Raw genomic sequence first — 24,043 nt, forward strand, 5'->3', positions numbered from 1 at the left:
AGTAGGAATAATGCCAATAAGTTACACATAAATTAAATTATTGGGGTCTCTCCCTGAGCCTCATTGGCTGTTTCTGGTTCCGCCCCCTCACTCTCAGTGGTTGGCTTCCTCATGTCATCGGAATGGCGGGGGTGGGAGGGGGGGGTGGAGTCTCGTGCTTTATAAAGGAAGAGGGGTGAGGAGGAGATAGTGTCTGTGGGGAGAGTCTGGGAACAGGAGCAGAAGCAGAAGCAGAATTCTCTACAAAGAGGTAGTGGGATACTGGCTTTAATATAATGACTAGTTGGTGTAAACTGTGTTGGTTTTGGGGTCTTGTACCTCGATTAATGGGGTTCCTTTTTTTCTCTGTTTCAGCCCCTTCCTTTAGTTTGTAAACCATGGCTGATGATGAAATTGCTGCTCTGGTGGTGGATAATGGATCTGGGATGTGTAAGGCTGGGTTTGCGGGGGACGACGCTCCCAGGGCCGTGTTCCCCTCCATCGTGGGCCGGCCTCGACACCAGGTGAGTCCTTCGACTGAGAAGTATGAACTTGTTCAGTGTAAAGTGGTGCGGGCAACATTCTTGTTTTGGAATAGTTCTTTTGTTTCCTTGTATTAAGATTTGAATGCAGGCTTTATTTTAAGTGTCTCCTTGAGAGGATTGTGATTGCTGTTGCTTGTCTGGAACTGTTCTGAGGGGCCTTCTGTCAGTGAAGAGTCATCCTGGTGGATGATTGATGCGATCTTTAGTGGCTAACATTCCCTGGCCAGCCCAGCTTGCTCCATTGGTGATCGGAGACCCCTGTTCTTGCGGACTTTGGATCCAATTGGTCTGTGTTTCAAGTGTAAACACGGGAGTATTTCCACGATCATATTCTGGTCTTGCTGTGGCAGGAGTTTGACTGAATCTAGCTGCAATGTAAAAGTATGTTTTCAAGGAGTTGTATGAGGACCAAATTGGCCTGTAGCCAAGTCTTCAAATACTGACTGACCAATTGATGAGATGACTTGGTCTGACTCACCTTGTCACCTCCAGGTTTCCATCCCTGACCCTCCACCTCCTCCAAATCCAGATGCTAACCCTTCACCAAAACATGGGGTTAGCTTCCACATGTCTACTGGTGATGTCCAGCTCTACCTCTGGACTCCTGTGCTGTTAGACTGCTTTTTCCAACCTTCATTGCAGAAAGACTGAAGGCAGCCTCTCTGTGCCTCTGCTATTAACCCTGCTCCCTCGCCACTGACTCTGTCCCTCCCCTATCACTTGCTTTTAGTTTTTGCCATTCTTGGGGTGTGGCTGGTATTTATTGCTCCCCGCCCAGTTGCCCTGAGACGATGGGAGGCGATCTAACTACATTGCATCCGTGAGGTTGAGCTGCGTGGCTAGCATGTTTCAGGAGGTGGTCACCTCACAGCTTGAGAATGCATCGTTCACCTGAGGAAGGAGGTAGCCTCCGAAAGCTTGTGAATTTAAAATAAAATTGCTGGACTATAACTTGGTGTTGTAAAATTGTTTACAATTGTCAACCCCAGTCCATCACCGGCATCTCCACATCATGAGAATGCAGGCAGAGAGGGACTGGGTGACTGCCAGGCAGACAAGGAGGACCAGGCAGGAAGTGCAGGAGTCCCCTGAGGGCATCGCACACTCTCTCCAATATTCAGTTCTGAAGATTGGTGAGGGAGAGGGCTTCTCTGCAGCATGCAGCCAGAGCCACGACCATAGCACCATGGGTGGCTCAGCTGGAGGGCTGGGGGTGGTTAGGAGAGATACTGATAAGGGAACAGGTGTTTCTGCAGCCACAGATGTGATTCCAGGATTGTATGTTGCCTCCCTGATGCCAGGGTCAAGGATGTCAATTGAGTGGCTGCAGAACATTCTGGAGCGGGAGGGTGAACAGCCAGAGGTACCAACGACAGAGGTAGAAAGAGGGATGAGCTCCTGCAGGCAGAGTTTAAGGAGATTAAGAAGCAGGACCTCAAAGGTAGTAATCTCTGGATTACACTTGGTGTCACATGCTAGTGAGTTTAAAAATAGGAGGATGGAGCAGATAAATGAGTGGCTGGAGAGATGGTGCAGGAGGGAGGGCTTTAGGTTCCTGGGGCTTTGGCACCAATTCTGGGGGAGCTGGGACCAATGTCCTTGGGAGGGGAAGGTTTGCTAGTGCTTTTGGTGGGGTGGGGGGGGGGGTTTAAACTAATTTGGCAGGGGGATGAGCACCAGGATGTAGCAATGAAAAGGAGAAACAAGGGGTATAAGATAGCATTAGGCCATTTGGCCCCTTGAGCCTGCCCTGCCACCCAATGAGAACATGGCTGATCTGATTCTGGCCTCGACTCTACTTTCCCCATATTCTTTGACTCCCTTGCTGGTCAAAAATTTGTCTAACTCGGTCTTTTATATATAATGACTCGGCCTCCACCACTCTTTAGGGCAAAGAATTCCAAAGGTTCACAATCCTGAGAAGAAATTTCTTCTCATCTGTCTCAAATGGGCAACCCCTTATTCTGAGACTAGTTCTGGATTCCCACATGGGGGAAATCCTCTCGATTCCCCTCAGAATCTTGTATGTTTCAATAAGATCTCCTCTCATTCATCTCAACTCCAATGAGTATAGACCCAACCTGTTCAATCTTTCCTCAGAAGACAACCCTTCCGTACCCAGAATCAACCTAGTGAACCTTCTCTGAACTGCCTCCAATTCAAGTATGTCCTTCCTTAAATAAGGGCACCAGAACTGTATGCAGTACTCCAGGTGTGGTCTCACCAGCACCCTGTACAGTTGTAGCATAACTTCCCTGCTTTTATACTCCATCCCCTAGAAATAAAAGCCAATATTCCATTTGCCTTCCGGATTACCTGCTGCACCTGTATGTTGACTTTTTGTGTTTCATGTACAAGGACACCTTGATCTGTACAGCAGCATTTTGTAGTATTTCTCCATTTATATAACATTTTGCTTTTTATTTATTCCTCCCGAAGTGGACGACTTCACATTTTCCCACATTATATTCAATCTACCAAATTTTTGCCCATTCGCTTAACCTGTCAATATCCCTTTGCAGACACTTTGTGTCCTCCTCACAACTTGCTTTTCCACCTATCTTTGTATCATCAGCAAATTTGGCCACAGAACACTCTGTTCCTTCATCCAAGTCATTGATATATATTGTAAATAGTTGAGGCCCCAGCACTGAGCCCTGCGGCACCCCATTAGTTACAGATTGCCATTTTGAAAATGACCCTTTTATCCCGACTCTTTGTTTTCTGTTAGTTAGTCAATCCTCTATCCATGCCAGTATATTACCCCCAACACCATGAGCTCTTACCTTGTGCAGTAATCTTTTATGTGGCACCTTATCAAATGCCTTTTGGAAATCTGAATATACTGCATCCATTGGTTCCCCTTTATCCACCCTGCCCGTTACTTCCTCAAAGAACTCTCTAATAAATTAGTCAGACATGATTTTCCCCTTCATTGAACCATGTTGACTCTCCTTGATTGTATTTTGAGTCTCCAAATGTCCTGCTACTACTTCCTTAATAATGGATTCTAGCATTTTCCCAATAACAGATGTTGGGCTAACTGGTCTATAGTTACCTGCTTTCTGTCTCACACCCTTCTTGAATAGGGATGTTACGTTTGTGGTTTTCCAATCCGCTGAGACCTTTCCAGAATCTAGTGAATTCTGGAAGATTACAACCAATGCACCCACTATCTCTGTAGCCACTTCCTTTAGACCCTTGGATGCAAGCCATCAGTTCCAGGGGACTTGTCAGCCTTTAGACCAATTAGTTTACCTAGTACTTTTTCTCTAGTGATAGTGATTGTTTTTAGTTCATTCCTCCTTTGTCCCTTGATTTTCTACTATTATTGGTATGTTATTAGTGTCTTCTACTGTGAAGACAGATACAAAATATCTGATCAATTCCCCTGCCATTTCCTTGTTTTCCATTATTATTTCCCCAGTCTCATCCTCTAAGGGACCAATGTTTACTTTAGCTACCCTCTTCCTTTTTATATACTTGTAGAAGCTTTTACTGTCAGTTTTTATATTTCTTGCTAGTTTACTCTCATTTATTTTCTCCCTCTTTATTATTTTTTTGTCATCCTTTGCTGGTTTTTAAAGTTTTCCCAATCTTTGCGCTTACCAGTAATCTTTGCCATGTTGTATACTTTTTCTTTTAACCTGATCCCATCCTTGACTTCCTTAGTTAGCCATAGTTGGTTCACCCTTTTTGTGGAGTCTTTCCTCCTCAGGGATATATTTTTGTTGCGAGTCATAAAATATCTTTTGAAATGTTTGTCACTGCTGATCCACCATCATCCCATCTAATCTGTTTACCCAGTCCACTTTAGCCCTCTCCGTCTGTCCTCATGCCATTGTAATTGCCCTTATTTAAGTTTGATACAGTAGTTTCCGATCCAAGATCCTCGCTCTCAAACTGGATGTGAAATTATTCATGTTATGATTACTGTTTCCTGAGGGATCCTTTACTTTGAGGTCATTTATTAATCCTATCTATTACCCATTATCAGATCCAAAATGGCCTGTTCCCTGGTTGGTTCTCTGACTTATTGGTCTAAGAAATAGTCCCTAATACACTCTATGAACTCTTCAGGGCTATTTTTGTCAATTTGATTTGTCCAATCTATGTGAAAGTTACAATTGCCGATGATTACTGCATTAACTTTTTTACAAGCCCCCCTTATTTCCTGATTTATATTTTGCCCGACAGTGTAGCTACTGTTAGGGGGCCTATATACTACTCCCACCAGTGATTTCTTTCCCTTGCTATTTCCTACCTCCACCCAAATTGATTCGACATCTTGATCTTCTGAGCCAAGATCATTTCTCACTATTATACCAATTTCATCCTTTATTAACAGAGCTACCCCACCACCTTTACCTTTTTTCCTATCCTTCCGAAATGTCAGATCCCCCTGAATATTCAGTTCCCAACCTTGGTCACCTTGCAACCACGTCTCTGTAATGGCCACGAGATCATACCCATTTGTTTCTATTTCTGCTGTCAATTATCTATCTTATTACGAATGCTGCACACATTCAGATAAAGAGCCTTTAATTTTTGTCTCTTTTAACCATTTTTTCCTACTCTGACCCTATTTGCTGGTGCACTCTAATGTCTGTTCGCTCTGTCCCTTCCTGACACTCTGGTTATCATTACCCCCATCTCTTCCCTGTACTGCTTCCTTGTCCTTTCTCTAACATTCTAAATTTCCCTCCACCCGAATGTTTGTTTTGTTCCCCCCAGCCCCAATTTATTTTAAAGCCTTATCTACAGCCTTAGTTATTCGATTCGCCAGAACACTGGTCCCAACATAGTTAAGGTGAAGTCCGTCCTGACAGAATGTCTCTCTCGTTCCCCAGTTCCTGGGGCACTGGCATCAGTATCAAAACCCACTTCTCCCACGCATTCATCTCCCTGATCCTATTGACCCTGTGCCAATTTGCTCGTGGCTCAGGTAATAATCCAGAGATTTACCTTTTGAGGTTCTGCTTTTTAATTTAGTCCCTAGCTGCTCAAACTCTCTCTCAGCAGAACCTCTTCCCTCGTCCTACCTATGTCGTTGGTACCTACGTGGACCACGGCAACTGGATCCTCCCCCTCCCACTCCAAGTTTCTCTCCAGACTAGAGGCGATGTCCTTAACCCTGGCACCGGGCAGGCAACACAGCCTCCGGGACTCTCGTTCTTGGCTGCTGAGAACAGTGTCTATCCCCCGAACTATTACTGTCACCTAACCTTACTACTTCCTTTTTACTCCCATCAGGAGAGACGGATAGCCCTAGAGTAAGAAAGATTAAGGTATTAGGTGGGGTCGACCAAGAAAGACTAAGACTGGTTTGCGGTGCATTGTGTATTTACACACTAAGTGTGGTAAATAAGGTTGGTGAGCTGCAGGTGCAAATAGCCACATGGGAATATGATGTGGTAATAACAGAGACCTGGCTCAAAAAAGGGCAGGATTAGATCTAAATATTCCTGGATACAAGGTGTTCAGGAAAGGAGTGGGAGTGGAGGTGGCAGTATTGATTAAGGCGAATGTTGCAGTGCTGGAGAGAGAGGATGTCTTTGGGGGGGTGGGGTTTAAGGACAGAATCTATTTCCTTCAAGTTCAGGAAGAGTGGAGGTGCCATTACACTACTGGGTGTATGCTAAAGCCACCAACTAGTGGGGAGGATATAGGAGCAAATTTGCAGGGAAATTAGAGGTGCAAAAGCCATAGAGTAGTGATAATGGGGGATTTCAACTCTCCTAATATAGACTGGGACAGTAATAATATAAGGAGAAAAGAAGGGGAGGAATCTTTGAAGTGTTCCTGTCCCAACGAGGAAGGAGACATTGCTGGACTTCATTCTGGGGAATGAGGTGGGGACATTGCTGGACTTCATTCTGGGGAATGAGGTGGGCCAAGTGGAGCAAGTGTTAGTGGGGGAGCATTTAGGGAACAGTGATCATAATATCATAAGGTTTAGAATAGCTATGGAAAAGGACATGGAGCAATCTTGAGTAAAAATACTCAATTGGAGGAGGGCCAATTTTAGTCAGATGAGAACAGATCTGGCCCAGATAATTGAATCATAGATTGGCAGGCAAAACTGTAGTTGAACAGTGGGCAGCCTTTATAGATGATTCTGGTACAGACAAGATACATTCCAACAAGGGTGAAAAGCGGGGCAACTAGGTGGGGCTGATTCGGGACCATAAAGGAGATCTATGCATGGAGGCAGAAGGCATGGCTGAGGTACTAAATGAGTACTTTGCATCTGTCTTTACCAAGGAAGAAGATGCTGCCAGAGTCTTGGTAAAGGAAGATAGTTGATACTGGATGGGTTTAAAAATTGATGGAGGTACTAGAAAGGCTAGCTCTACTTAAAGTAGATAAGTCACCAGGTCCGGATGGGATGCATCCTAGGTTGCTGAGGGAAGTAAGGGTGGAAATAGCAGAGGTACTGGCCATAATTTTCCAAACATCCTTAGATATAGGGGTGGTGCCAGAGGACTGGAGAATTGCAAATGATACACCCTTATTCAAAAAAGGGTGTAAGGATAAACCAGCAACCACAGGCCCGTCAGTTTAACCTCGGTGGTGGGGAAACTTTTGGAAACGATAATCCGGGACAGGATTAAGTCACTTGGGCAAGTGTGGATTGATTCGGGAAAGCCAGCACGGATTTGTTAAAGGCAAACCGTGTTTAACCAACTTGATAGTTATTTGAGGGCAATGCAGTTGATGTGTGTAGATTTTCAGAAAGCTTTTGATAAAGTGCCGCATCATAGGCTTGCTATTAAGATTGCGGCCCATGGAATAACAGGGGCCGTAGCAACATGGATACAGAATTGGCTAAGAGATAGGAAACGATAGTGGTGAACGGTTGTTTCTCGGACTGGAGGGAGGTGTACAGTGGTGTTCCCCAGGGGTCGGTGCTGGGACCACTGCTTTTCTTCATGTATATTAATGACTTGGGTGTACAGGGCACAATTTGCAGATGACAAAACTTGGAGGGGTAGTGAACAGTGAGGAGGATAGTGATAGACTTCACGCGGATATAGACAGGTGGAATGGGCGGACACCTGGCAGATGAAATTTAACACAGAAAAAAATGCAGTGATACATTTTGGTAGGAACAATGAGGCAAAAAAACTAGTACAATTCTAAAAGGGGTACAGGAAGAGAGATCTGGGGGTATATGTACACATCATTGAAGGTGACAGGGCGGGTTGATAGAGGTTAAAGCATACAGGATCCTGGGCTTTATAAATACAGGCAGAGTACAAAAGCAAGGAGGTCATGATGAACCTTTATAAAACACTGGTTCGGCCACAACTGGAGTATAGGAAAGATACGAAGGCCCTCAAGAGGGTGCGGAGGAGATTTACTAGAATGGTTCCAGGGATGAAGGACTTAAATTACATGGATAGACTGGAGAAGTTGGGGTTATTTTCCTTGGAACAGAGAAGGTTGCGAGGAGATTTGATAGAGGTATTCAAAATCATGAAGGGTCTGGACAGAGCAGATAGAGAGAAACTGTTCCCATTGGCGGAAGGGTCAAGAACCAGAGGACACAGATTTAAGGTGATTGGTAAAAGAACCAAAAGTGACATGAGGAAAAACTTTTTTACACAGCGAGTGGTTAGGATCTGGAATGCACTGCCCGAGGGGGTGGTGGAGGCAGATTCAATCATGGCCTTCAAAAGAACTGGATAAGTACTTGAAAGGAAAAAATTTGTAGGGCTATGGGGAAAGGGCGAGGGAGTGGGACTAGCTGGATTGCTCTTGCATAGAGCCAGTGCTGACTCGATGGGCCGAATGGCCTCCTTCCGTGCTGTAACCTTTCTATAACTTCTATTTTTGATATAACTGGGTGTCTTGCTAGGCCACTGCAGAGGGCAGTTAGAGACAACCACATTGGAGTGGGTCTGGCCTCACATAGGCCCAGATCCAAGTAAGATGCCTGAGTGTTAAGCTGGGACCTGCCTTCTCTGATCAGGTTGATGATAAAAGATCCAGGATGTACTCTTTGGAGCAGTGTGCAGAGCTCTCCCGGTGGTCCTGGTCAAATGTTCCCCTCAACCAATGCCACCTCAAAGGATTAGCACGTCATCAAATTCACTTTGTTTGTGGGATCTTGCTGTGTGCAAATTGGCCACTGTTTTTTGTAACTACAAAAGAAAGTGACTTGTGCTTCTAAAATATTCCATCAGGTGGCAGGGTGCTTTGGGATGTCTTGAGGGTGTGATTGGGTACAATATATAAGTGGAAGTTCTCTAAATACAAGGGTGGCTTTTGTTTTTGTTTTGTCATTTCATGAGTTCAAATCCCACCCTGGCAGTTTGAGAACTTAAATTCAGGTGTTTTTTATTTTAAAATCTGGACATAAAGATCAGTAAAAGTGACCATGAAGCTGTCAGATTGTAGTTTTAAAACAAACCATAACTAGTTTCGCTGATGCCCTTTTTAAAATTTTATATCAGCCGTGATCTTACTGAATGGCGGAGTGGGCCCGAGGGGCCGTGTGGCCGACTCCTGGTCCTATTTATGGAATCTGCCGTCCTTACCCAGTCTGGGTCTGTGTGTCTCCGGTCCCCACACACCCCAAATAGAGATGGGAAATAAATGCTGGCCCTGCCAGTGACATCCCAATCCCTGAGAGTGAATACAAGCGAGTGAATTTTCATCCTTCATGGTGTTGTTCAGCATGTAGACAGATGACCAGACTGGCTGGGTGTGATTTTTCTTTTATTGAACAATTTAAAGTGAACGGTGCATTTGGTAAGAATGAGGCGGCCACACACTGCTTGGATAATAAGAATCCAAATGGGGTAGAGGAGCAGAGGGATCGGGGTACAGATACACAAATCACTAAAAGTAGTGACGCAGGTTAAGGCCACCTTTACACAAACCAAGCACTGGGGTTCATTTCTAGAGGGAGAGAATTGGAGAGAAGGTTAAACTTGTATAGAACCTTGGTTAGACCACACTTGGAGCATTGTGAACAGTTCCGGTCTCCCTATTATAGAGGGTACAAAAAAGATTCACAAGGATGATACCAGGAGTGAGAGGATACCCTTATCAGGAAAGGCTGAACAGGCTGGGACTCTTTCTTTCCTCTGGATATGAGAAAACTGAGGGGTGACCTGATAGAGGCCTTTAAAATAATGGAGTTTGATGGGGTAGATGTAGAGAATGTTTCTACTTGTGGGGGAGAGGTCATAAATATAAAATGGTTGCTAATAAATCCAATAGGGAATTCAGGAGAAACTTTTTCTTCCCCCAGAGTGGTTAGAATGTGGAACTCACTACCACAACGAGTAGTTGAGGCAAATAGCACAGATACATTTTAAGGGGAAGCGAGATAAACACTGAGGGAGAAAGGAATAGAAGGATATGGTGATGGGGTTAGATGAAATACTGTGGGAGGCTCATGTGGAGCATAAACACCGGCATAGACCAGTTGGGCCGAATGGCCTGTTTCTCTACTGTAGTTTTGATGTAACTCGGTGAATCCTTTTTTAAAGGGTGGGTGGAAATTGGGAGGTCTGTTTAGTGTGCACCCACTTTGTGTAACACTAAACTGTGGCAATATGATGCCCAGGTCTGTATTGACTGAAAGCTCCCAAAACATCTCGTAGACTATAATTAGATGCCCCCTGTTGGAAGATGTTGGAATGTCCCTCTTCCATCTTCTGAGCAGTATCCTGTTGGGTGTGTACTGTTCCAAGGATTGGGTTGTGGCTAAATATTTTGTTACTGATTGTGTAAACTTGCCTACTAATGACCTGAGTGAGGTACACCCACCCATGGAACTAATCCCAGTGCTGTCAGTGGGAAAGGAAACCTTTTTAATTTATCTATACTGTCTTATCCACTGGACATCCCAAGGCATTTCGCAGCCTTGTCACAGGTGCAAGTGGCAGCCAATTTGTGCACAGCAAGGTCCCGCAAACAGCAAATGAGAAGATTAACCAGTTTTGTTGTGAATGTTGGCCAGGACACTGGGAAAACACCCGACGACTCTTCAAATAGTGCCATGGGATCGTCTACATTATCCTGAGCACAGAGTTGGGAGCTTGGTTTAACTTCTCATCTTCTCCAGTGCTGCACTGGAGTGTCTGCATAGATTATAACTACAGGAGTAGGCCATTCAGCCCCTCGTGCCTGCTCTGCCATTTGATAAGATCATGGCTGATCTGTGATCTAGCTCCATATACCCACCTTTGGCTCGTATCCCTTAATATCTTTGGTTGCCAAAAAGCTATCTATCTCACATTTAAATTTAGCAATTGAGCTAGTGTCATTGCTGTTTGCAGAAGAGAGTTCCAAACTTCTACCACCCTGGGCTCCAGTCTCTGGACTGGGGCTTGAACCCAGAACTGTCTGACTCAGGAAAGAGTGCTACCCACTGAGGCAGGATAATACTTGTGCAAAAGGAGGAAAAAATTTGGGTGGGGGGGAACAAAAGTTTTGTTTGTAAGTGGCCCCTTTTCCCATCTGTGCTTCATGTGCCTTGGTTTTGAAGACAATGCAGCAGCCATTTTGTGCACAGCAAGATCTCACCAATTTTTTTCCTCCTTTTTTGTTGTTGGAGAGGAGAAAGATTAAATCTCAGCAGCTGAAAATCATACTCCTCATCTCCCCCTCCCAGAAATGGGCAATAAATGCCAGCCTGGCCAGTGACAATCATAGTCAAGATGTGGGTAAGTGTCTGTTGCTTAGTGTGGGAGTGGTTTAATTGTCTCTTGGCTGACACTTTATAACCTGTCTTTCTTGCCCTATATATTTAGTGTGCAAGGCTGGGTGCTACAAACCTTGCTCATCTCTTCGAATCCTATCCTGCCCTGGTGCCTCTTTTTCGTGCCTGATCTTCCAGTAAGCTCAGTGGGAGAGACTGCCTCCTTGTTCCTGTTGTAATGGAATTTGAACCAATGCCCAAATCTGGGCAGTCACCGTTCATAGCAAGGGCAGAGAACTTAGTCTCATCATCTGATTGTCATAAGTGGTCCTAATCTTGTACTGTCGTTTCCAGCATTCTTCTGACATAAAACACATCTTAGCTTGTGGCTGGTGCAACACAGTCCTTCCGTTCCCCTCTCCTCTTGCCCATCCAATTGTGAATAACTAGCAGACGGGGTGGGGGTGAGAAACGAGGGACTTCAGTTATGTGGAGAAGCTGAGGTTGCTCTCCTGAGAGCAGAGGAAGTTAAGGAGACTTAATGTTCCAACTCATGAGTGGTTTTGGTAGAGTAAATAAAGAGAAACTGTTTCCAGTGGCAGGAGGGTTGGTAACCAGAGGACACAGATTGAAGGTAATTGGCAAAAGAACCAGAGGGGAGACAAGGAGAATTAATTTTTTTTCCTCCTTAGAATGCCAGCAATATTAAATTCAGGACGGTTGAGATAACTTAAGGCCAGTATTTCCAACCAGCACAATAAAGATGAGAAAATGGATTAAGCTGAATTCTTTCAACAGAAGGTTGTAAAAGCCCCACTGGTTCACTAATGTCTCCAGGGGAAAGAAACCTGCCATCTTTCCCAGTCTGGGCTTGTGACTCCAGTCCCCACACCAACATGGTTGACCCTTAACTGCCCTCTGCAGCAGCCTAGCAAGACACTCTCTGTTATCAGGGAAACTAGGGATGGACACTTAATCCGGCCTTGCCAGCAATGCCGAAGCAGTTGATTTGTCAACCTGCTATAATGGCTTCCTCTCCAGCAGAAAGCCCTCAGTTAAGCTTCCTCTAGCTTCTGATAGGATGCAACATCCTTTGTTTCATTTTTTTGCCTCCCATTCTAGGGCGTGATGGTAGGAATGGGTCAGAAAGACAGTTATGTTGGTGACGAAGCCCAGAGCAAAAGAGGGATTCTGACCCTGAAATACCCAATCGAGCATGGGATTGTGACCAACTGGGATGACATGGAGAAGATCTGGCATCACACCTTCTACAATGAGCTGCGAGTGGCCCCAGAGGAACACCCTGTTCTCCTCACAGAGGCACCTCTGAACCCCAAAGCCAACCGGGAGAAGATGACCCAGATCATGTTTGAAACCTTCAACACACCGGCCATGTATGTTGCCATTCAAGCCGTGCTGTCCTTGTACGCCTCCGGTCGCACAACTGGCATCGTACTAGATTCTGGTGATGGTGTGTCCCACACTGTGCCAATCTATGAAGGGTACGCCTTGCCTCATGCCATCCTGCGACTAGACCTGGCTGGCCGGGATCTGACTGACTACTTGATGAAGATCCTGACTGAACGTGGCTACTCCTTCACAACCACAGCCGAGAGGGAGATTGTGCGTGACATTAAAGAGAAACTTTCCTACGTGGCCCTGGATTTTGAACAGGAGATGCAGACGGCCGGCTCTTCTTCATCCTTGGAGAAAAGTTACGAGCTCCCTGATGGCCAAGTCATCACCATCGGCAATGAGCGTTTCCGCTGCCCAGAAACCCTCTTCCAACCCTCCTTCATTGGGATGGAATCTCTTGGGATCCATGAGACCACTTTCAGCAGCATCATGAAATGTGATGTGGACATCAGGAAGGATCTGTATGCCAACACTGTCTTGTCTGGTGGAACAACCATGTTCCCAGGTATCGCTGATCGGATGCAGAAGGAAGTCACTGCCTTGGCTCCGAGCACAATGAAGATCAAGATCATTGCTCCACCCGAAAGGAAGTATTCAGTGTGGATCGGAGGCTCCATCTTGGCTTCTCTCTCCACCTTCCAGCAAATGTGGATCAGTAAGCAGGAGTACGATGAGTCTGGGCCCTCCATAGTCCATCGCAAGTGCTTCTAACATGCAGTAGGGATCGGAACTGATCCAGGCCTGACTAAGAGTTATACCTGAAATTACACCTTTTTCATTTCTCCCCACATGCTGCCTGATTTCTGTTTTCAGCTTTTGTTTCAGGCCCTTTGCATGGTACATGTCAGTCTTAACTCTTTCCACACAGCTTCAAAAAAAAAACCCACCTCCACATTGGCTTGGGTACAGGGAGAGGTAAAGGATGAAACTCTTCATCTTGATCCTGGGAAGTTTTATCTGGAGGGGGCAAATTGTTGAGATCAGTCTGGGTTTCCTGGGAGAAACTTCAGCTCACCCCTTTCCATATTGTAGAAAGGAATTGCTGGATTGAGAAAGGACAAAGGTCCATTGAGTTTTCCTTCTCCCACCCTCCCATGGTACAACGATGATGGGAGTTCGAGAAAGTCAGGGGCTTTCAAGATCTGATTTCATCTGTATTCAATTCTACAAATTCCCAATGGGTTTGTGGCCTTCAGATCCCAAATCTGCCCTCCAGCAGGTCCACCAATCCTGGGTGGTTTCCATTCTGAATCTTTTTATTGTACTTGAGTATTTTTTATCTCTCCCTTCTGATGTCGTTGGTGGGACGGTGCAATTGCTTGTAATGGGAAGATTGGGGCTTTTGAAAGGGTCTCTCCTTTGAGGAATGGCTGTGACGACTCGCAGGGTATCTCCTGGAACCATTTGCTCCCAATCTCTGCTGAAAGCCCTGGGTGTTGTTAATTTGAAATGTGTTGTGATGGTGTACTGTATTTTCCACCTGCACTGATTATTGCAGAACATTCTGGAATATTCAATAAAAGATTTGACAAGTAACATCTTCACTTGTGTCTCTGAACATTACTGTTGGATGGAAGTCCCTTCATTGAATGCACCACTTTCTTTACATAGAATCATCCAGCACAGGAGGCCATTCAGCCCAGTATAATCTTTCAATGCTCCTATACTTTTTCTCCCTGCAGGATCCAGGAGGTTAATCAGTCCAATCTTGCTACAGTACCATCGTGGTTATGTTACCAGACTAGTAATCCAGAGGCCTGGACTAATAATTCGGAGTAATGAGTTCAAATCCTGCCACGGCAGCTGGGGAATTTAAATAGTTAATTAAACACAAAGCTGGGATCAGTAATGGTGGCCATGAAACTACCAGATTGTCACTTAAACTCACCTGGTTCACTAATGTCCTTCAGGGAAGGAAACCTGCCGTCCTTGCCCAGTCTAGTCTGTGACTCCAGACCCACAGCAATGTGATTGATTTTTAATCACCCTCTGAAATGGCCGAGCAAGCCACTCGGTTCTATAATTTCACTACAAAAATTCATAAGAAAACCAGACGAATCACACTGCATCAAACCACGAGGCACCGGACACGACAAAGGCAAACAAAGCCCAGTCGACCCTGCAAAGTCCTCCTCACTAACATCTGGGGACTTGTGCCAAAATTGGGTGAGCTGTCCAACAGACTAGTCAAGCAACAGCCTGATAGAGCCATACTCACAGAATCATACCTTTCAACCAACGTCCCAGACTCTTCCATCACCATCCCTGGGTATGTCCTGTCCCACCGACAGGACAAACCCACCAGAGTTGGCGGTACAGTTATAGGAGGGAGTGGCCCTGGGAGTCATCAACATTGACTCCGGGCCCCATGAAATCTCATGGCATCAGGTCAAACATGGGCAAGGAAACCTCCTGCTGATTACCACCTACTGCTTTCCCACAGCTGAAGAATCAGTCCTCCTCCATGTTGAGCACCACTTGGAGGAAGCACTGAGGGTCGCAAGGGCACAGAATGTACTCTGGGTGGGGGACTTCAATGTCCATCACTAAGAGTGGCTCGGTAGCACCACTACTGACCGAGCTGGCCGAGTCCTGAAGGACATAGCTGCCAGACTGGACCTGCGGCAGGTGGTGAGCAAACCAACACGAAGGGGAAAAACCCCCTTGACCTCGTCCTCACCAATCTACCTGTCACAGATGCACCTGTCTATGACAGTATTAGTGGGAGTGACCACAGCACAGTCCTTGTGGAGATGTAGTCTCATCTTCACAGTGAGGACACATCCAATGTGTTGTGTGCGACTACCACCGTGCTAAATGGGATAGATTCAGAACAGATCTAGCAGCTCAAAACTAGGCATCCATGAGGTACTGTGGGCCATCAGCAGCAGCAGAATTGTAAACCACCTCAATCTGTAACCTCTTGGCCCGGCATGTTCTTCACTCTACCATTACCAACAAGCCAGGGGATCAACCCTGGTTCAATGAGGAGTGTAGAAGAGCATGCCATGAGCAGCACCAGGCGTACCTAAAAATGAGGTGCCAACCTGGTGAAGCTACAACACAGGACTACATGCATGCTAAACAGCAGAAGCAACATGCTATAGACAGAGCTAAGCGATTCCACAACCAACAGATCCGATCAAAGCTCTGCAGTCCTGCCACATCCAGTCGTGAATGGTGGTGGACAATTAAATAACTAACGGGAGGAGGAGGCTCTGGAAACATCCCCATCCTCAATGATCGCAGAGTCCAGCATGTGAGTGCAAAAGACAAGGCTGAAGCGTTTGCAACCATCTTCAGCCAGAGTGGATGGTCCATCTCGGCCTCCTCCCGATATCCCCACCATCACAGAAGCCAGTCTTCAGTCAATTCAATTCACTCCAGAACTAGCTGCGCCTCTAGCCAAGCTGTTCCAGTACAGCGACAACACTGGCATCTACCCGACAATGTGGAAAATTGCCCAGGTATGTCCTGTCCACAAAAAGCAGGATCAATCCAATCCAGCCAATTACCGCCCCATCAGTCTACTCTCAATCAACAGCAAAGTGATGGAAGGTGTCGTCGACAGTGCTATCAAGTGGCACTTACTCACCAATCACCTGCTCACCGATGCTCAGTTTGGGTTCCGCCAGGACCACTCGGCTCCAGACCTCATTACAGCCTTGGTCCAAACATGGACAAAAGATCTGAATTCCAGAGGTGAGGTGAGAGTGACTGCCCTTGACATCAAGGCAGCATTTGACCGAGTGTGGCACCAAGGAGCCCTAGTAAAATTGAAGTCAATGGGAATCAGGGGGAAAACTCTCCAGTGGCTGGAGTCATACCTAGCACAAAGGAAGATGGTAGTGGTTGTTGGAGGCCAATCATGTCAGCCCTAGGACATAAGAACATAAGAACATAAGAAATTGGAGCAGGAGTAGGCCAATCGGCCCCTCGAGCCTGCTCCGCCATTCAATAAGATCATGGCTGATCTGATCCCAACCACAAATCTAAAGAACACAAGAAGTCGGAGCAGGACCCGGCCACATAGCCCCTGGGCCCTCTCCGCCACCCACAGGGCATTGACCGATCCGAACTCAGCTTCATGTCCAATTTCCTGCCCGCTCCCCATAACCCCTAATTCCCTTTACTTCTAGGAAACTGTCTATTTCTGTTTTAAATTTATCTAATGATGTAGCTTCCACAGCTTCCTGGGGCAGCAAATTCCACAGACCTACCACCCTCTGAGTGAAGAAGTTTCTCCTCATCTCAGTTTTGAAAGAGCAGCCCCTTATTCTAAGATTATGCCCCCTAGTTCTAGTTTCACCCATCTTTGGGAACATCCTTACTGCATCCACCCGATCAAGACCCTTCACAATCTTATATGTTTCAATAAGATCGCCTCTCATTCTTCTGAACTCCAATGAGTAGAGTCCCAATCTACTCAACCTCTCCTCATATGTCCGCCCCCTCATCCCCGGGATTAACCGAGTGAACCTTCTTTGTACTGCCTCGAGAGCAAGTATGTCTTTTCTTAAGTATGGAGACCAAAACTGTATGCAGTATTCCAGGTGCGGTCTCACCAATACCTTATATGGCAGCAGGAGTTCTTCAGGGCAGTGTCCGAGGCCCAACCATTTTCAACTTCATCAATGAGTAAGTGCCGCTTGATAGCACTGTCGACGACACCTTCCATCACTTTGCTGATGATTGAGAGTAGACTGATGGGGCGGTAATTGGCTGGATTGGATTTGTCCTGCTTTTTGTGGACAGGACATACCTGGGCAATTTTCCACATTGTCGGGTTGATGCCAGTGTTGTAGCTGTACTGGAACAGTTTGGCTAGAGGCGCAGCTAGTTCTGGAGCACAAGTCTTCAGCGCTATAGTTGGGATGTTGTCGGGGCCCATAGCCTTTGCTGTATCCAGTGCACTCAGCCGTTTCTTGATATCACGTGGAGTGAATTGGCTGAAGACTGGCTTCTGTGATGGTGGGGATATCGGGAGGCGGCCGAGATGGATCATCCACTCGGCACTTCTGGCTGAAGATGGAACTGTATAAAATGCTGGTAAGGCCACAGCTGGAGTATTGTGAGCAGTTCTGGTCACCACATTACGGGAAGGACGTAATTGCTCTGGAGAGAGTGCAGAGAAGATTTACAAGAATGTTGCCAGGGCTTGAAAATTGCAGCTACGAGGAGAGATTGGATAGGCTGGGGTTGTTTTCCGTGGAGCAGAGGAGGCTGAGGGGAGACTTGATTGAGGTGTACAAAATTATGAGGGGCCCAGATAGAGTAGACAGGAAGTACCTGTTTCCCCTAGCGGAGAGTTCAAGAACTAGAGGACATCGATTTAAGCTGATTGGCAGAAGGATTAGAGGGGACATGAGGAAAAACCTTTTCACCCAGAGGGTGGTGGGTGTATGGAATTCACTGCCCGAATTGGTGGTAGAGGCAGGGACCCTCAACTCTTTCAAAAGTACCTGGACCTGCACCTAAAGTGCTGTAAGCTGCAGGGCTCCGGACCGGGTACTGGAAGGTGGGATTAGAATGAGCACCTGGTTGTTCTTCGAGCCGGCGTGGACACGATGGGCCGAATGGCCCCCTTCTGTGCTGTATATTTTCTATGGTTCTATGGCCTTGTCTTTTGCACTCACGTGCTGGACTCTGTTATCATTGAGGATGGGGATGTTCACGGAGCCTCCTCCTCCTCCTCCCATTAGTTGTTTAATTGTCCACCACCATTCACGACTGGATGTGGCGACTGCAGAGCTTTGATCTGATCCGTTGGTTGTGGAATCGCTTTGCTCTGTCTATAGCATGTTGCTTCTGCTGTTTAGCATGCATGTAGTCCTGTGTTGTAGCTTCATCAGGTTGGCACCTCATTTTTAGGTACGCCTGGAGCTACTCCTGGCATGCTCTTCTACACTCCTCATTGAACCAGGTTTGATCCCCTGACTTGTTGGTAATGGTAGAGTGAGGAATATGCCGGGCCATGAGGTTACAGATTGTGGTGGAATACAATTCTTCTGCTGCTGATGGCCCACAGTGCCTCATGGATGGCCAGTTTTGAGCTGCTAGATCTGTTCTGAATCTATCCCATTTAGCACGGTGGTAGTGCCACTCAACATGTTGGATGGTGTCCTCAGTGTGAAGATGGGACTTCGTCTCCACAAGGACTATGCGGTGGTCACTCCTACCAATACTGTCATGGACAGATGCATCTGCAATAGGTAGATTGGTGAGGACGAGGTAAAGTAGGATTTACCCTTGTGTTGGTTCGCTCACCACCTACTGCCAGCCCAGTCTGGCAGCTATCTCCTTCAGGACTAGCTGGATTGCTCTTGCAGAGAGCTGGCACGGTCTCAATGGGCTGAGAGGCCTCCTTCCTTGTTGAAACCTTTCTATGATTCTATGTAAAACAGGCCTGAACCCGAGTCAGTGAGACGGGAAGGGCAAATTGTTGCACTGAGTGCGCCCCGGGGGATAGGAACTTGTCCCAATGTAAGCAGCAGGTAGACTGAGCATTCCATACCATAAAAGTCAAGTGCAGGAGAGTACTGGGTGTGGGAGAGGCAGACGGAGGGAAATTAGTGAAGGGGGAGGGGACCGCTCAGGGTGAGAGATTTCATTCTGAGAGAGGGGGGGGTGGGGGAGGAGTGGGGGCCAATGTTCCTTCCAGAGGATGGGTCCAGTCGATTAGTGGTTTATGGTACTGGACTGGCAATCCTGAGGCAGTGGGTTTAAACCCCATCGTGGTGTGTTGGGGAATTGAATACAATAAGTCTGGTAATCAAATGTAACGACCATGAAGCTGTTGGATTGTCATAAAAAACCAACTGGTTTCACTAATGTCCTTCAGGGAAGGGACCCTGCCCAGACTGGGCCGAAACCTCATTCCAGATCCACTCTCCGTGGTTAACTCTTACGGGCCAATTAGGGTTGGGCAATGAATGCAAAATTGCTCACTTTCTAGTTTCTTCAGGACCTAAGAACCCAGCCATTGTCATCTTTGCTTGACAGAAACTTGTAAAGGAATAAAGATTGCATTTGCTGGCAGTGGTAAAAATCAAGAGAAAGAAGGAAAGGAAGATTTGCATTTATATAGCGCCTTTCACGACCTCAGGACGTCCCAAAGGTTAAAAGAAAAAGCATACAACATGGCAAAGGTTACTGGTAAGCCCGAAGATTGGGAAAACTTTAAAAACCAGCAAAGGATGACTAAAGGAATAATAAAGAGGGAGAAAATAAATTATGAGAGTAAACTAGCAAGAAATATAAAAACTGACAGTAAAAGCTTCTACAAGTATATAAAAAGGAAGAGGGTAGCTAAAGTAAACATTGGTCCCTTAGAGGATGAGACTGAGGAAATAATAATGGAAAACAAGGAAATGGCAGAGGAATTGAACAGATATTTTGTATCTGTCTTCACAGTAGGAGACACTAATAATATACCAATAATAGTAGAAAATCAAGGGGCAAAGGAGGAATGAACTAGAGAAAAATGACTAGAGAAAAAGTACTAGGTAAACTAATGGGTCTAAAGGCTGACAAGTCCCGTGGAGCTGATGGCTTGCATCCGAGGGTCTTAAAGGAAGTGGCTACAGAGATAGTGGATGCATTGGTTGTAATCTTCCAGAATTCACTAGATTCTGGAAAGGTCCCAGAGGATTGGAAAACCGCAAATGTAACGCCCCTATTCAAGAAGGGAGTGAGACAGAAAGCAGGTAACTATAGACCAGTTAGCTTAACATCTATCATTGGGAAAATGCTAGAATCCAGAGTTAAGGAAATAATAGCAGGACATTTGGAGACTCATAATACAATCAAGGAGAGTCAACATGGTTTTATGAAGGGGAAATCATGTCTGACCAATTTATTAGAATTCTTTGAGGAAATAACAGGCAGGGTGGATAAAGGGGAACCAATGGATGCAGTATATTTGGATTTTCAAAAGGCATTCAATAAAGTGCCACATAAAAGATTACTGCACAAGGTAAGAGCTCATGGTGTTGAGGGTATAAACTGGCACGGATAGACGATTGGCCAACTGACAGAAAACAAAGAGTCGGGATAAAAGGGACATCTTCAAAATGCCCCATTCCCCCACCCTATCCTCATAGCCCTGCAAATGTTTTCCTTTCAAGTACAATGAGAATGTGAATTGATGGAGAGGGCCAGAAATACAAAAAGAAATGCAGCCCGTCCCTGCCGGTCGACTGTCAGTTTAACCACCACTTCATTCTGAAGAGAATTTTCCACTAAGAAAACCAGAAATACAAATAGGAGTTGTTTAACAGATTTGTAAATTCTGGGATTGAATGACCAAAGGGGCTGAGAAGCAGAGGTGATTGTTCACATGATCAACCTCATAGACGTAATTACAGGTAACAGAGTGGAGGCCAGATCCCAGCCTTCAACCCACCAAACCAGATCTTATCCCATTAAAGCTGTATTTTAAAACCTCGTAAAATTCTCATTTTCAAATCCCTCCATGGCCTCACCCTATCTCTAACCTCCTCCAGCCCTGCAAGCCTCCGAGATCTCTGCGCTCCTCCAATGCTGGTCTCTTACGCTGCCCCGATTTACTTCACCCCACCATTGGCGGCCGTGCCTAGACCCTAAGCTCTGGAATTCCCTCCCTAAAACCTCTCCTCCTTTAAGAGGATCCTTAAAACCTACCTGTTTAACCGAGCTTTGTCACCTGTCCCAATATCTCTGGCTTGGTGTCAATTTTTGTGAAGTGCCTTGGGACATTTTACTACGGTAAAAAAGGTGCTGTATAATGCAAGTTGTTGTTGTTGGGAGGAGGGACAACAGAATGATAATCATAGCCCCTAACTGTCTAGTGGGTGAATTGTCAAGCTGTTTAGATAGCAACTGTTACACAATGCCACAAAATGGCCTAAACCAACATGCACACAACTTTATTAAAGGTTTCCAGAATATTCATTATAGCAATTATGCAGATTGCAAAGAAAATACAAGACATTGTAACAAAGCAAAATAAGTGTTCAGTAATTTCACCCTCCCCGAGATCAATACTCCCCCACCTATCACAGAATATTGCATTAATGCAAAACAAATATGGCTTCCCCTCAGATTGCTGGGAATAGAGCAAAAATTCCACATCCTCGGTCACCAGTACTCTCCACCATTACCAACAAGCCAGGGGATCAACCCTGGTTCAATGAGGAGTGTAGAAGAGCATGCCAGGAGCAGCCCCAGGCATACCTAAAAATGAGGTGCCAACCTGGTGAAACTACAACACAGGACTACATGCATGCTAAACAGCGGAAGCAACATGCTATAGACAGAGTGAAGCGATTCCACAACCAACGGATCAGATCAAAGCTCTGCAGTCCTGCCACATCCAGTCGTGAATGGTGGTGGATAATTAACGGGAGGAGGAGTCTCGATAAACATCCTCATCCTCAATGGTGGCAGAGTGCAGCACGAATGCAAAAGACAAGGCTGAAGCGTTTGCAACCATCTTCAGCCAGAAGTGCCGAGTGGATGAGCCGTCTCGACCTCCTCCCAATATCTTTCTTTATTCGATCATGGGATGTGGGCGTCGCTGGCGAGGCCGGCATTTATTGTCCATCCCTAATTGCCCTTGAGAAGGTGGTGGTGAGCCGCCTTCTTGAACCGCTGCAGTCCGTGTGGTGACGGTTCTCCCAAGGTGCTGTTAGGAAGGGAGTTCCAGGATTTTGACCCAGCTACGATGAAGGAACGGCGATATATTTCCAAGTCGGGATGGTGTGTGACTTGGAGGGGAACGTGCAGGTGGTGTTGTTCCCATGTGCCTGCTGCTCTTGTCCTTCCAGGTGGTACAGGTCGCGGGTTTGGGAGGTGCTGTCGAGGAAGTCTTGGTGAGTTACTGCAGTGCATCCTGTGGATGGTACACACTGCAGCCACAGTGCGCCGGTGGTGAAGGGAGTGAATGTTTAGGGTGGTGGATGGGGTGCCAATCAAGCGGGCTGCTTTGTCCTGGATGGTGTTGAGCTTCTTGAGTGTTGTTGGAGCTGCACTCATCCAGGCAAGTGGAGAGTATTCCATCACACTCCTGACTTGTGCCTTGCAGATGGTGGAAAGGCTTTGGGGAGTCAGGAGGTGAGTCACTCGCCGCAGAATACCCAGCCTCTGACCTGCTCTTGTCGCCACAGTATTTATGTGGCTGGTCCAGTTAAGTTTCTGGTCAATGGTGACCCCCAGGATGTTGATGGTGGGGGATTCGGCGATGGTAATGCCATTGAATGTCAAGGGGAGGTGGTTAGACTCTCTTGTTGGAGATGGTCATTGCCTGGCACGAATGTTACTTGCCACTTATCAGCCCAAGCCTGGATGTTGTCCAGGTCTTGCTGCATGCGGGCTCGGACTGCTTCATTATCTGAGGGGTTGCGAATGGAACTGAACACTGTGCAATCATCAGCGAACATCCCCATTTCTGACCTTATAATGGAGGGAAGGTCATTGATGAAGCAGCTGAAGATGGTTGGGCCTAGGACACTGCCCTGAGGAACTCCGGCAGCAATGTCCTGGGGCTGAGATGATTGGCCTCCAACAACCACTACCATCTTCCTTTGTGCTAGGTATGACTCCAGCCACTGGAGAGTTTTCCCCCTGAATCCCATTGACGTCAATTTTACGAGGGCTCCTTGGTGCCACACTCGGTCAAATGCTACCTTGATGTCAAGGGCAGTCACTCTCACCTCACCTCTGGAATTCAGCTCTTTTCTCCATGTTTGGACCAAGGCTGTAATGAGGTCTGGAGTCAAGTGGTCCTGGCAGAACCCAAACTGAGCATCGGTGAGCAGGTGATTGGTGAGTAAGTGCCGCTTGATAGCACTGTCGACAACACCCTCCACCACTTTGCTGATGATTGAGAGTAGACTGATGGGGCAGTAATTGGCTGGATTGGATTTGTCCTGCTTTTTTTGGATTGGACATACCTGGGCAATTTTCCACATTGTGGGGTAGATGCCAGTGTTGTAGCTGTACTGGAACAGTTTGGCTAGAGGCGCAGCTAGTTCTGGAGCACAAGTCTTCAGCACTACAGCCGGGATGTTGTCGGGGCCCATAGCCTTTGCTGTATCCAGTGCACTCAGCCGTTTCTTGTGCCGCTCCAACAACACTCAAGAAGCTCGACACCATCCAGGACAAAGCAGCCCGCTTGATTGGCACCCCATCCACCACCCTAAACATTCACTCCCTTCACCACCGGCGCACTGTGGCTGCAGTGTGTACCATCCACAGGATGCACTGCAGTAACTCACCAAGACTTCCTCGACAGCACCTCCCAAACCCACGACCTCTACCACCTAGAAGGACAAGAGCAGCAGGTACATGGGAACAACACCACCTGCACGTTCCCCTCCAAGTCACACACCATCCCGACTTGGAAATATATCGCCATTCCTTCATCGTCGCTGGGTCAAAATCCTGGAACTCCCTTCCTAACAGCACT

At 46.5% G+C, this 24,043-nt stretch overlaps 2 protein-coding genes across 2 annotated transcripts in view; one reads left to right on the top strand and one right to left on the bottom strand.

The window, feature by feature from the left end:
• Positions 1 to 24,043, bottom strand: part of LOC137309373 (actin, non-muscle 6.2-like) — a 51,400-nt gene that overhangs the window by 19,912 nt on the left and 7,445 nt on the right. The window lies entirely within an intron of this gene.
• Positions 172 to 14,133, top strand: LOC137309362 (actin, non-muscle 6.2-like). Its single transcript, XM_067977616.1, has 3 exons — positions 172 to 250; positions 355 to 503; positions 12,304 to 14,133. Exons 2-3 carry the CDS (start codon positions 378 to 380, stop codon positions 13,306 to 13,308), a joined length of 1,131 nt encoding a protein of 376 aa, XP_067833717.1. The 5' UTR covers positions 172 to 250; positions 355 to 377; the 3' UTR covers positions 13,309 to 14,133.

The sequence above is a fragment of the Heptranchias perlo genome, chromosome 3, assembly GCF_035084215.1.
Source record: "Heptranchias perlo isolate sHepPer1 chromosome 3, sHepPer1.hap1, whole genome shotgun sequence".
In the NCBI taxonomy this organism is placed as follows: Eukaryota; Metazoa; Chordata; class Chondrichthyes; order Hexanchiformes; family Hexanchidae; genus Heptranchias; species Heptranchias perlo.

Bases quoted from the DNA above. Each gene is read 5' to 3' on its own strand.
- LOC137309362 (XM_067977616.1), top strand. From the start codon at position 378: ATGGCTGATGATGAAATTGCTGCTCTGGTGGTGGATAATGGATCTGGG. The intron at 504-12,303 runs GTGAGTCCTTCG...CTCCCATTCTAG, and splicing joins TGGGCCGGCCTCGACACCAG to GGCGTGATGGTAGGAATGGG.